The sequence below is a fragment of the Zea mays genome, chromosome 4 (genome assembly GCF_902167145.1).
Source record: "Zea mays cultivar B73 chromosome 4, Zm-B73-REFERENCE-NAM-5.0, whole genome shotgun sequence".
NCBI classification, from domain to species: domain Eukaryota; kingdom Viridiplantae; phylum Streptophyta; class Magnoliopsida; order Poales; family Poaceae; genus Zea; species Zea mays.
In genome coordinates, this window is record NC_050099.1 from 245,314,968 (window position 1) to 245,328,573 (window position 13,606).

The 13,606-nt window shown below is 47.2% G+C and overlaps 3 protein-coding genes across 3 annotated transcripts; 1 reads left to right on the plus strand and 2 right to left on the minus strand.

Annotated features, from left to right (window-relative positions):
* Positions 1-977: 977 nt before the first annotated feature.
* On the minus strand, positions 978-2,326 carry LOC100384589 (early nodulin-like protein 9). Its single transcript, NM_001177094.1, has 2 exons — positions 2,079-2,326; positions 978-1,956 (listed from the first exon to the last, which is right to left on the minus strand). The coding sequence occupies exons 1-2, from the start codon at positions 2,257-2,259 to the stop codon at positions 1,310-1,312; spliced, it is 828 nt and encodes a 275-aa protein (NP_001170565.1). The 5' UTR covers positions 2,260-2,326; the 3' UTR covers positions 978-1,309.
* Positions 2,327-3,027: 701 nt separating this feature from the next.
* Positions 3,028-4,308, minus strand: LOC103654898 (CRIB domain-containing protein RIC10). Its single transcript, XM_020551964.1, has 3 exons — positions 4,053-4,308; positions 3,884-3,974; positions 3,028-3,698 (listed from the first exon to the last, which is right to left on the minus strand). The coding sequence occupies exons 1-3, from the start codon at positions 4,128-4,130 to the stop codon at positions 3,463-3,465; spliced, it is 405 nt and encodes a 134-aa protein (XP_020407553.1). The 5' UTR covers positions 4,131-4,308; the 3' UTR covers positions 3,028-3,462.
* Positions 4,309-5,395: 1,087 nt separating this feature from the next.
* LOC103654899 (uncharacterized) lies at positions 5,396-13,185 on the plus strand. Its single transcript, XM_020552929.3, has 2 exons — positions 5,396-6,009; positions 6,217-13,185. Exon 2 carries the CDS (start codon positions 10,368-10,370, stop codon positions 12,264-12,266), a length of 1,899 nt encoding a protein of 632 aa, XP_020408518.1. The 5' UTR covers positions 5,396-6,009; positions 6,217-10,367; the 3' UTR covers positions 12,267-13,185.
* Positions 13,186-13,606: the final 421 nt, after the last annotated feature.

The window sequence follows — 13,606 nt, forward strand, 5'->3', positions numbered from 1 at the left end:
TTGTTATACATCTAGCCCCCTACTTTATATGTTGACCTCCCCAACGACCGTCGCACGGTTTCCCATGTTAACTGGTATGCACACATGTAGGCTCTCGCTTATGTGAATATTCAAGGGTGATAAGTTTTGGAATGATCAATGTCCCGAGAATCACTATGAGGAAGATCAAATGAAGTCGATACCATATGTTTGAGTTATTGGAAGCATTATATATGCTTAAATTTGTACTCGTCGTGACTTCGCATTTACAATTGGGATGCTTGTCAGATAATAAATTAATCGAGGCATATAGCACTAGAAAGTATTTAAGAAGGCTCTTAGATATTTGCAAGGAACAAAAGGCTTCCTGGTTACATATAGAAGATCTAGTTCCCTTAAGATAGTCGGGTATTCAGACGCCGACTAGGCGGGTTATGTTGATACATTGAAATCCACTTATGGATATATCTTCATACTTGTTGGGAGGCTATTTCTTGGAAGAGTTCCAAATAGATAATTGTTGCATCATCGATAATGCATGTTGAGTTTGTGGCAACATACGAGGCAACTGGATAGGCGATTTGGGTAAAGAGTGGTTGATAACATAGATAGACAAGTGAAAATATACTATGACAATGAGCCATTAGTATTTTACTCCTACAATAAGTCAAGTGGGGCTATCAAGTAAATTGACATCAAGTGTTATATTATTAAGGAAAAGATCTAGGATCAAACTATCAAAGGTGAGTATATTAGAATCCATCAGATATTAGCGAAATCTCCCACAAAAGACCTTCCACCCAGCACTGTTTAGACAACATAGACGGCATGGGATTCAAGAAAAACCTATGATTCTAGATCATAGGTCTATAAGAAACCATCTCGCAATACTGAGAGCGTTATCCTGCCTCGAGGCAGAGAGGCGTGTTATATTCAATGAGTTCGATGGCACATAATTGATCTCCTAATTCATTTGCTTGATGTGTCATTTTGTCAAAAGATGGAACATAGAAAGTTAATTAATAAGAAAGTCAGGAACAAAATGGAGAATGCTGTATATGTTCCCGGACTCGATCAAGGAACCGAGTCTGAAGCTAGATGGACCTCCTGGGCTCCTGGCCAGCATCCCCTGCCCAGGCACCAACCAAACGAGCCCATACTAAGTGTTAACCAACCGGATCTCAGGAATAACGAATGGTTGATTTCTTATTCATCCGGCGGAAAACGAATGCAAGATCTAGCAATAACATGCACAAATCGCATGTCTCAATTAAATTACACGTAAACACACACATATTTACTGGAGTCTTCCACGGCGGCCCACTTCACTTCAGAGAGCAAGCATGGCGTAGCCAAGGATGCAGGTTCCGAACGAGCTGGCCAAACCTGTGGCCACCGTGAAGGCGGCGCCGTTCTTGTCCTTGGAGGAGCCGGCGGGAGGCGACGACGGCGTGCCCGTGGAGTTATCCGTCGCCCCATGTGCGCTCGGAGCCGGAGAGCTTGCCGCGGGCGCCGGCGGGGCACCGGCCGGGGCAGATGGAGGCGGCGGGGTTGACGACGCCCTCGGAGCAGGGGGCGCCGCCGACGCGGCGGGCGGCGGCGTGGCCGGTGTCGTTGCGGGAGCAGAGGCCGAGGGCGGCGGAGGCGACGCCGCCGTGGTCGGGGGGGCGCCCTTAGGAGCGGGCGACGCCGGCGTGGGCGGCGCGGAGCTGGCGGGAGCCGGAGGCGGGGGCGCCGTGCTCGGAGCCGGCGCGCCGGTGCCGTTGCTGCGGGCGGCGAGGACCATGACGATGAGCTTCTCGTCGGCGCGGCAGTTGGCCTCGACGCCACTGATGAAGAAGAGCGGGCCGGCGCTGTCGAGCGCGACCACGGTGTCGCCGTCGTCGAACTTCCTCACGTACGACGACGTGTTGCACGCGTTGTAGCCCGCCGGCTCCACCAGCAGCACCGCGTCTTGGTCCTTGGGGTACACGAACACTACGGGCAGAGGCACGAGCAAACACTAAACCAGTACACCACCAATTGCATCACTAACGCAAGGCGCGTGCGTCGCGGTGTTTCGCGCGCGCGCACACGCATGTAAATTGTAAGCCAATTACCTAGGGCGTCTCCGATCTGAAACCTCGTCCTCTCCGCCCAAGCATTGAAGGGCTCCGCGCCGGCGGCGGGCACGCTCCAGCCATTGGCGCCGCCGACCGTGAACTGCGTTCCGCCGGCGACCGCAGCGGCGACGGCGGCGCAAGCAAGAAGCGCAAGACCGTAGCTACTTGGCTTCGCCATGGGTGGTGAGTACGTGAGAAGCTACGCGGGTCGTAGCTAAATTTAGGCTTTGGCGAGAGCTCTTGTACGTGCTGGAGTGGAGGAGGTTCAAGAAGCACGGGGCTTGCGATTGCTGCGTATTTGTAGGTGTGTCACAATGGGCTGGGACCTGTGGGGGGCTTTACAAGGTGTAGGGTTCCTTGCTTTCCATGGCCATGTTGCGCTGTGCTTCCAAAGCATATGGCACATTGGCACCTCGCTCGCCTTCCCGTCTTGGCCGAGGCGTAGCCGCCAATTGCATGCCGCTGGAATACGCATCCCTTGTGGCTTGTGGTTCGTGGATGTCCATGCATGCAAGGTTCTTCTGTCATTCTGTGCCGTCGTCCCTGCACTGCAGGCTGTATGGTGGCATGGCATGGCATAGGGTTCTTGGCCTTGGTGCTGAGGTTATGCTTCCCCCATCTTCAGGGGAAACACAAGTGCAGCTGCAGCATCACAGAGAATTAAGCATTTTTTCTGATGATTTTGTGACCAACTCTTCAGACCACCACCACTTGAGCCAAGTGTTGAAGACATGATGCAATGCATCACGCCATCACGGCATATCAATCATGTTTGTTTGTCGACGGCACGTCTGCCATGGCGTGCAAACACCGCTTCGTAGGGCCTGGCTGCTGGCTGGCCGCTGGCCTCTCATGCATGCGCACGGCTCAATCGATGGCGGTACTCAGAACATAGCCATAGCCATGTCAACTAGTAGTCCCTGACAGTTGTGTATCTCAACACAAAAGGGGGGAAAGAAGAAGAAATCCTGGAAGATGAAGAAGAAGAAGAAGAAGCTGTCTGTGCGTGGCTGCAAACGTGCTTCAAAAACAAATGCGAAGCTCTAGAGGGTCCTCATGATCTGGTCAGCCAGTCTACGGCTAATGAGACATTTAATAATCGGCGACAGACAGACAGACAAGCGCATTGTTGACATGAACTTGAGAGTCACTTCCCTTTGCATTAATCCAGCTATACCTTACTGCAAAGATTCTGAGAGAGAGATAGAGAGAGAGAGAGAGAGCAAAGAATCAAACAATTCCAAACCAAAGCTGCCTCCCTAAACGACCCAAAGCATGTACAGTGACATTTTGACAGGCATGGCGTGGCGATCGATCTGCATTCACGCACGCACGCATGGCTGTGTTTCTGTCCGTCCCGCCGCGCGGCGCGCCGGGCCGGTCAGGCGACCCGGAACCCTCTCCGGGACTCGCAGAAGGCGTCGTACGCCGTGGCAAACGAGGCTCTGGACCTCGAGGAAGACGACCTCGCGGACGAGGCCGGCGACGACGCCCTGTTCTTCTTCTTCGCCTTCGTCTTCCTCTTCTTCGCCTTCCTCGGCCCCCTCGGCATGCCGGGCCTGTCGTTGTCCTGGAAGATCTCGATGGGCACTAGCATGCTTCTTGGCTGCTCAAAGTCTGCGCGACGAATTGAAAATTTTAGTACATTCAGCTCGGGAAGGATCTGCGCGTAGTGGTCTGCCTGCCACTAATAATCATTATGAAATAGGACGAGAAGATTCAGCCCCCCCCCCCTAATCATAAGCGCAGACGATTACTCGTGCTGCCTGTATGATTATGAGCAGAGAGGTGAAAAGAATCACCTGCAGAGGCCCAAGAAGTCTGCCGTGACTGCGCAGCCGTGCTCCTCACAGAGCCTGCTGATGAATCATCTGTCCCCTTGAATTCAGCCGTCTAAATTTTTTTAAAAACACACACACACACATCGCCATCAGTTGAAGAACTGTATGAAAAACACACACACATTCTTACCCAGCTTGGGGATGTGTCACTGGTGCCCAGACCTATGTGTGCCACATGCTTCACATCCTTAGGGTACCCGATCTCCATCTCGTGCTCCTTGTGCACTGCAAAAGAGCAGGTGTCTGGTCAGGTACACTTGTGCTTTCGCCGAATGCTTTTGAGTTGGTTGGTGGCTTGGTGCTGCTTTTTTATGCATTTTACTTTTATAGTTTTTAGAATCTGGATGTAGACTGTAGTAGGCTAGTAGCCAATACACAGAAACTCAAGTCAGGTAATGGAAAAAAAATGCAGAAACAATCTAGATGGGAGTATTACCGAACATTTGAGAGATTATCTTCAGTCCTTTGAAGATCCCCTTCATCTTTTTCGCCATTACTGGTGAAACCCTTCGACAGGAAGAGAGAGAGCTCCTGCAAGAATGTAGAATAAGATCAAAATATTCTTGTAGTACAAAGAAGAGATTTTAGCTTTTATGCTACACAATATACACTAAAACATGGCAAGGAAGAAACACAAAAAAAAGAGAGACAACAGACAAGGATGCAATTTGCATGAATGACAAGGATACACATGTGTCCTGGATGTTCACGTTCCAGAATAGATTGTTAGAGGCCTATGCGTACAGTAGAATGAATGGATCACAAACGGGAAAAAAACAAACCAAAGCACAGCCGCCATCTTACCTCTGGAACTGTTCTCTCAGTTGTGCAGCTCCGACTAGCAGCTTTCGCTTCTGAATCTTTGGAGCAAAGTTCACTCTGAAGATGAAGAATAAAGCAGAAGCAGACGAGGAAAGCAGTTTGGTTCAGAGGGGTAGGGAGCAGAGGGAGCTAAATCTTCTAAGAAGGTAGTATAAAATCTCCTTAAATATGGCGACAAGTTAGTTGGGAACAACTCTTGTTGTCGTTGTTCTTTTCATTCTGTTCTGTACAATTGCAGCCAGGCTTTTTCTGAAAAATAGACGATACTTGTGATGTTCCTCTTGGTCGCTACCATTTTCTTTACATGTCAATAGGAACTCATTGGCACTATCATATGCTCAGTTATTAGTTGAACTTTTTTTTTTGCTATATAGTTTTCCGAAGAGACTGGGCACGACTTTTTTCTGAAGAAAGCTGGATTGTTCCCTCTGAAATTTTAGCTACCAATCGTCAAGTTCTTTTTTCATATAGAGAAAAAAAGAGTTATTTCCACGTTTTTTCTGATTTTCACAAGAAACTCGCATCGATGGCTCAGTTACACAAAGCCTGAAAGGTTGCAGGCCCAATATTTGCTCAAATCTGTCAGCTAAATCTCACATCTCTTCTAGTTAAAAGACGCTAGGGATTTAGCCCACGCCCGCGTTTCACGGACTCTCCGACACTGGTTTATCGACGCGTGGCCGTGCACTGCTCGCTCTGAAGATGCGGACCCAAAATTAATATGCAATCGAGCTCAGCCGACGTCCTCCAACCCGCGAGACTGCACCCTCACCCATCACCTCCCTTCGCAACATCGCATCCAGATTGAGGCCGCCGCGCTACCGCTACCTCCTCCCAGCCGAGCCACCACCATCACTCCTGGTCATCCTCCTCCCCGCCACCGTGCCCTCTCCACTGGCCGTCGCGTACGCCACCTCCAGCGAACACGCCTCCACGCATCCTCCACGGGCAGCTCGCTGTCGCGACACATCTTCTCTCTCTCTCTACGTGCGCCCTCGCCAGCCCGAGTCCTCTCTCTTCGCTCGCGCCGCCACCGGCACCGTGCCTGCGCTGCCTTGCATCTCCCGACCACCAGTTGTCCTTCCCTTCATCCTCCTCTCACCCAAACAGTCGTATGGGCCCTTCGCCGCCGACCACGTGCTCGGGTGCAGCTACCTCCAAATTTCCCAGACCGAGGCGGCACGACAGGCGTCCAGCGGCACCATTCGGCTTTTGAAGATGGAGCGGGTGCTGCTCGAGGAGGATGAAGAGGACCGGTTGTTGAGGTTTGCCCCCTGACCCACTGGGGTTTTAATTAGTTGCATTTATAGAATCATAGATCTCAGATTGTTAGAACTTAGTTCAGGGTAACAATCCAGGGATATCTTCTGGCCATGCATTATTGTGTATTCATGGGAGTTTTTAATCCCAAATATGTAATAAGTTTTGGATTTGTCATTTTGATTTTTCTAATTTTCTATTTAATATATCAGGAAGTTGGGAAACACTATAGACTAAACCTAAAGCTAGCAAGGGGCCTGGACATCAGACTTGAACTTCTAAAGTTTTACAAGAATTATTCAGCAAACCTTATACACTGTTTATGGAAAGGGTAAGTGCTGCAGTTTAGTACACTAGAGTAAATAAGCCTCTTTGTTGCTGATCAAATGATTTTGTAGAGAGCCTCGATTGCATTCAGGGCTTGGTCGAGCGTATATGTTTAGTGACATAAAAAACATTGATCAGAGATGCTTCAAATATGATATAAATAGTGAGGATGAATTGTGCATCTTGTTTGTTACTCTTCATTGGGGTGACACATTTGATGATCCAATGCACATGGCTAGCAGACCCTTTTGTAAAAAATGGTCGTCTTGGTCCTTTCAAATTACAAACATAAATATAGAGGAAAACATTGTCCCCTTTGTTTGGGAGCAAGTGGAATAGATTTTATCATATTGCTATAGGCAAGAGGGATGAATGAGTCGAATTGGGGTAAATAAAGGCAATGCAAGCCAGGAACGCCCAAGGCGTCCGCATCTCCAAGATGGTACGCTCCCTGAACCGATCCTCTTACTCATTTCAGTTCTATTTGCTTCTCTTCGATCTATTGATATTACACATGCTTGCTTGAAACCATAAATGATAATAAATTCAATGCATCAAGCCATCAAGATAGCATCCCCCTACTAGCCTCATCCTTGGTACTAATATGCATAGCAGCACATTTGCTCACAGTTCACCACAACTGACTTCATAAAGATGTAATGTCACCATATGTTTTAAAAAGTGTGTCGTCGAACATGTCCTTATATTTCTTAGGACAGCAAATGAACCAACTTCTGAAGTGGAAGATTCATAAACCTTGTATTCATCATGATGAGCATAATAAAATTAATTTCAACTGACGAAGAGGGAAAAATTGGAGTTGTTATCCCTCATTTTTCTGGTACCTAAAATAATGCTGGTCCCAATAGGGATTAGTGCATTTCAGATTTTAGGATGGCAGAATCCAAATATTTGCAACCTAAAACATCGATCCAGCCAAAATGTTAGTGGAAATAGGTAGCTGTTTAGAACAAATAATTTTGATAGCAAATTAGCAAGCTAAAAAAAGTTCCCATGAAACTGGTATCTGTTAAGAGGTAATGCAGAGCATGTACCATAAGCATTTTCTATTGTCTATAGTTTGTTGGATTCGTTCTTTGTGATTTGTAGCACCCAAACGTTTGGTAAGCATATAGTCCCCACTAGATGGTAAATAGAAGTAGGTGTAGCCATACAACATCTGGTCGATATCGAAAATTATACAATATTTCAAGTAACTTTTAAACCGTGTTGCGCTATTGCATACTTGTAGATACTTTATTTTGATGATAGTTTCCAAATTATCATAATTTTTTTCATCACTACTAATGTTATACAGTGTATAAAAACACAATAATTTTGGTTATATAAATAAAAAAGAGACGTTCATTGGAAGTTTGTTGCTGAACTAGGACCACCAGACTACCTTGTATTCTTTTTGCGTACATCTTTCCTGAATTAGGACCCTAGCACCATGTGCATTAACAACACAAATGAGTAAGGAAGTTTTTTGCTCGCTGTTATGGACAACAGGACATACATTAGGAATTATTTCTATTTAAATTGTGGGTATCTCATGCTTTTTTGTGTAGATTTCTAACATAACCAAGTTGTTCCTTCGTCATGGTTTCAGGTCTTAGCTCTATTTTGGACCAATCAGTCTGAAAACAGAAGGGTTATATCTACAAGCAATTGATCTTCTCAGCTTTGAACATTATTAATGTTTATACTATTGAATGATTGGCATACTGATAAAATTTGATGTTAAACTTGAAGGTCGATGATGAGGTATATGATGCTTTGGCCGAACACCTTCTTTCTATCTTGGAGGATATTGAAAATTTGATTCAAAGTAAGCCTTTCCTGTTGGTGCTGTTTCGGGACATTGTTCGTTGCATGGTCATGTTCTTATATTGTAGACTTGCAGTTATCAAAGCTGGGTTGGTTTTGAATGTCCTGCACTAGGACATGTTAATTCTTGAACATCGCCAATCAAGTTTGTGGTCTGGTTGCTTTCACTCTTGATTTTAATTTTAAAAAACATAGTTGGCTTGTATTGTCCAACCTTTTTTTTGGTCAAGCGTACTAAACTACTAATTTGCTTCCAAGAGAATCTGTAGCGATTGTTCAGTTATCTAGCTTGGGAATGGATAAATATATTTAAGAAAGTCTATATAGCCACCAGATGTCTATAAACTATAGAGATGAGACTGTTTAGGATATAGTTTTGAAGAAAACATCTTATCATTCATTTTTTCACAATGATAATGATAAAAAGATTACCGTTTGTTTTCATGTATATGCATGCTTTTCGCATCGTTGTACTGTATATTGTTACCTGTAAACAATATTTATTTAACATTTGTCCAAGTACCAAATTATCACAAGATTTTGTCTGGTTTATGCACAATAATAGTCGAGGATTAAAATTTGTATTACATAGAAATATTTAAAAAAAATCTTTGGAGAAGTATATCTTCCATGTCACTTACAGTAATGAGTGTTAAAAATGATCCTAAATGTTGATGCCTTAGTAACGCCAACAAAATTCCACTTTGTGATCCTGAATTGAGGACTAAGTAACCAGTTCAAGCAGTACCATTTTGTGTTATGAGTGGAGGATAATGACCTCAAACATGTCCCTTCTTTACACATATATAGAAATTTCTGAGGATGCTAGGATTCTTTCTGAAGAAATTTCTGAGTGGTGCCTCACTCCTATTTTTTCCTTTGCTTGATGGGTGCTTTCCTCGTGCTGGATAGGGCGCCCGAATGGGCGCCGCCTGATCTAGTGTGCTTCATGGTCATTGCTCTTCGAGCTAACATTGCACACTACTGTTCCATTGCTGGTAGCAGCAAAGCCTAGACTCAGGACCAGTAAGCTTTGTTGAAAAATCTCACCTCGGAATATCGCGGAACTCAATTCTTTTGTTCCTGATGGATAGTAGATGTGGATAAAAGTTGCATGTAACATGAGGAGATGAAATTCTTGCAGATCTGGGAGGTAGCACAACATTTTTTTCGTGAACGCGCAGGAGAGCTGCGCATCATTAAATTAAGAGAAGAAAACAGTCCAAAATGGATCAAAATACAATGTCACAATAGGCCAAACACAAGACCACCAATTCCTGCTACGCACAGAACTGCAGCCTCCTTCTGCGCATGAAAACAGCAGCACGCAAAAGGACAACAGCAAAGCAGGCCACACACCCACACAACTGCTCTTCACTAAGCCCCCAATAGAACCCTTGATCTGAAAATTGCAGCACCAGGACCCAAAGCCTCAAGATATCTAGCACCGGCAAGCCTCTAGCACTCAAACTCGTCTAGAAAAACTGATTTTATTCCATGAATGGAAGATCTGACGCCATCAAAAACCGCCTTATTACGATGAAGCCATAAACACCAAGCCCCCAAAATGATGATACTGTTAAAGCCTCTTCTTTTGGATTTGTGCACTTGCTTACACACCTTCTCCCACCAGTCAACAAAAGTGGACTCATTAGAGGTAGGGGAAAGATTAGCCAGTCCCAATAAAGAGAGAATGTAGTACCAAAATTGCCGCGCAAAAATGCAAGTGCAAAGGAGGTAGCACAACATCAAAGTAGACACTAGAGATGGGATTTGATTCTGTCTTGAAAATCACACGTCTGATGATATGGCCCAGCCGCATAGAGTTTATTTTAGGAAACACTGAGTTGATTGGCTGTGATTATTTGGTAGCAAATAGTCCCTTTTTGTAATGGTAGCATTAGTTACCTTATTGAGCATTACACGGCTCTATAGTTTCTATGTTTAGGAAAGAGATTGTGGGGAAATAAAAGGGAGAAAGGCAGAAGAGAAAAGGGACATTCTTGTTCCACAAATTCCAGTCTCAGGCGTTGCCGACGATAAACGGCCGGTGGTTCCGTCAACCGCTACCATAGGTCGCTGGCGAGCTATCCCGGTGCCGCCCCAGCCTACTCGATCTGGGCTGCGGCCTGGAACTCGTTCCTATCAACGGGAACACCCATATCAACTGGTATCGGATTCAGGCGGTTCTGGTGCATCCCTTCCCATGGCTTCCGCTGAGGATCGCGTGGGGCATCTGGAGGCATCGGTCGCGCAACTGGCGGTTGCTGTGCAGGACATCCAGTCCAACATAGCAGAGCTCGCCAAGGTTGTCGCCGACTCAGTGCAGCTGACGGGTGGCGAGGCGTCGGGGGTGGACGGCCGGCACCGTCCTCAACAGCAGGGACGCCGGGACGGACGAGACGCCGACGCGATGGGCGGTGAGCGTGGCGGTCGTCGCGGGTTTCCACACGCGCCCCGTTACGACTTGCCGCTGTTCGATGGGTCGGAGGACCCATTGTTGTGGCTGCGTCAGTGCGAGCGGTATGGGCGGCTGCATGACATTCCAAGGGAGGAGTGGGTGCAGATGGCCGGCATGCATCTGCGCGGCGAGGCTCAGGATGTTTTGGACAATTGGGAAACTGAGGATCAATTCATTTCTTGGCCGGAGTTCTATGACACCTTCTTGCAGCGCTTCACATGGCATTCAACCTCGGGACCGCTGGGAGATCTGGCCAATTTGAAACAGCACAACAGCCGAGCAGACGTATATGCAAGGGAGTTTCAGCGACTTCTTGCATGCACACCAAGGTTGTCTCGGCAGGATCAGATCGAGCTCTTTACCGCGGGGTTATCGTCCACCCTCGCGGCCGAGGTCCGTCGGGATCGCCCCCGGGACTTGGCTGACGCCATGGGTTTGGCTCGTGAAGCAGAACGGCGGGAAGATCTCTTTCTTGCCAAGGTGGCCCAGGCCACGCGGTCACGCGGGTCTCGTAGCACATCTTGGGCATCGGGCACCGATCCATCGGCAAGTAATCGGGCGACGGCGCCGTCATCCAGTGCCCTCCCGGTGGCGCCTGGGGGATCCAAGCTGGAAGGGGGTCGAGCATTGACGACGGCTTCACAGACTTCAGGGACTATTCCCACTGCTCCACCATATCGTCGTCGTCTCAGTCCTGCAGAAATGTCTGACCGAAGGGAGAAGGGTCTCTGTTATAACTGTGATGAGGTTTACTCGCGTGGACATCGTTGTCAGCGCCTGTTCCATTTGGAAGTGCTCAGCGAGGGTGAAGAGGATGATTCACTGGAGGAGGAACCAACCCTATCTGCTATAGCCATGAAGGGTCTGAAGGCCAGTCGCACTATGCAGGTCATTGTAGTCATGGGTGGACAACGTCTGGTGGGCTTAGTGGATAGTGGTAGCACCCATAACTTTATTAGTAGCCATGCTGCTTTTGTGGTGCAGATCACACAATCGTCAGGGACTGGACAGCAGGTGCAGGTAGCCAATGGCGCTCGGTTGCCATGTCTTGGGCGGTTGAAAGATGTCCAGTTCTGCATTCAAACTCACATCTTCTCAGACTCCTTTTTGGTGATTCCCTTGGAAGGTTTTGATGTTGTTTTGGGGGTGCAGTGGCTGCAGAAATTGGGTGATATCAACTGGAATTTTGATTCCCTCCAAATGGCCTTCTCTTTGGATGGGGGCCACGTGAGTTTGCAGGGCATCACACCTCATGGGCGGCCAGTACATCTGAAGAGTCTTGTAGTGGGTAGAGACCCTCGGTTGCAGGAGATCTTGACTGCATTTGATGATCTGTTTCAAGAACCGCAGGGCCTGCCACCCTCTCGTCAGTGTGATCATCGCATCTGTTTGAAGGAAGGGTCTGACCCAGTGGTGGTAAGGCCGTATCGCTATCCCCACCGCCAGAAGGATGAAATTGAGCGTCAGTGCACCGACATGTTGGCACAAGGTATTATTCGGCCCAGTCGTTCTCCATTCTCTTCACCTGTGCTTCTAGTTCGCAAGGCAGATGGTTCTTGGCGGTTTTGTGTGGATTATCGTGAACTGAATGCCACAACTATCAAAGACAAATTCCCAATTCCGGTAGTGGAAGAACTGCTTTGACGAGTTGCATGGGGCTATATTTTTCACCAAACTTGATTTAAGATCGGGCTATCATCAAGTCCGTATGCATGCTGCAGATGTGGAGAAGACGACATTCCGCACTCACCATGGGCATTTTGAATTTCTGGTTATGGCATTTGGCTTGTGTAATGCCCCTTCTACCTTTCAGGCCTTAATGAATGAGGTGCTCTCTAAGTTCCTTCGCAAATTCGTGTTGGTTTTCTTCGATGATATTCTTGTATACAACCCCTCCTGGGAGGATCATCTGCAACATCTTTCTTCAGTTTTGGCTCAACTCCGTCATCATCAATTATATCTGAAACAGTCCAAGTGTGCTTTTGCTCAAGCAACAGTGGGTTATCTGGGACATGTCATTTCAGCAAAAGGTGTGGAAGCTGACCCAAACAAGATTCAGGATGTGGAGCGATGGCCTATTCCCATGTCAGTGGCAGATATACGGAGTTTCTTGGGTTTAGTGGGGTATTACCGGCGCTTCATTCATCATTATGCATCGATCGCAGAACCTCTCACTACTCTTCTTCGCCGTCAACAATTCCACTGGTCTGATGAGGCGGCAGCAGCCTTCCAGCGCCTGAAGCATGCTCTCCAAACTGCTCCAGTCCTCCGTCTTCCAGACTTCAATATTCTTTTTGTGGTTGAATGTGACGCCTCTAGTACGGGGATTGGAGCAGTGCTACAACAAGAAGGGCATCCAGTGGCTTATTATAGCCGTAAACTAGCAGATCGACATGTGAAGCTTGCAGCTTATGAAAGGGAATTAATTGGGTTATCGAAGGCTATTCGTCATTGGCGGCCATATTTGTGGGGGCGCCCCTTTGTTGTTCGCACTGATCATGCAAGTCTGAAATTTTTACTTGATCAAGCTTTGGTGACTCCGCCGCAACAACACTGGCTCAGCAAGTTAATGGGGTTTGATTTCTCGGTGGAATACAAACCAGGACGAGCTAATGTGGTCACGGATGCGCTGTCTCGCATCCATGACCCACTGGGCACATGTGCCGCTATTTCATCCCCTACTGTGCTGTCAAGGGAGGTATGGGAATCAGAACTGAGGAAGGATCCGACCATTCAGCAGCGTGCTGCTCAACTTCTCACCACAGCCCGGGGTTGAAAGGGAAATGTGCCTTTGGGCCATTTCTAAGTATTTTGGTGATTGAGTGCCAACACAAGTGCTCAAATGTGAATCTATGCCCATGGATTAACAAAGTGCAAATCACAAGTAAATGTATGTTTCCAAGCCTTAGTACATTGGTTTTGTGTACTAATATACTTGTCTAAGTGTTAGAAACAGAGAGAAGAAGAAAAGGAGAATGTTGGCT

What these genes read in the sequence shown, in the direction of transcription:
- LOC103654898 (XM_020551964.1), bottom strand. Translation starts at nt 4,130, where the DNA reads ATGGAGATCGGGTACCCTAAGGATGTGAAGCATGTGGCACACATAGGT. An exon ending in GTGACACATCCCCAAGCTGG is followed by an intron (nt 3,975 to 4,052) that starts GTAAGAATGTGT and finishes AAAAAAATTTAG; the next exon opens with ACGGCTGAATTCAAGGGGAC. An exon ending in GACTTCTTGGGCCTCTGCAG is followed by an intron (nt 3,699 to 3,883) that starts GTGATTCTTTTC and finishes TTCGTCGCGCAG; the next exon opens with ACTTTGAGCAGCCAAGAAGC.
- LOC100384589 (NM_001177094.1), bottom strand. Translation starts at nt 2,259, where the DNA reads ATGGCGAAGCCAAGTAGCTACGGTCTTGCGCTTCTTGCTTGCGCCGCC. An exon ending in TCAGATCGGAGACGCCCTAG is followed by an intron (nt 1,957 to 2,078) that starts GTAATTGGCTTA and finishes CTCTGCCCGTAG; the next exon opens with TGTTCGTGTACCCCAAGGAC.
- LOC103654899 (XM_020552929.3), top strand. Translation starts at nt 10,368, where the DNA reads ATGGCTTCCGCTGAGGATCGCGTGGGGCATCTGGAGGCATCGGTCGCG.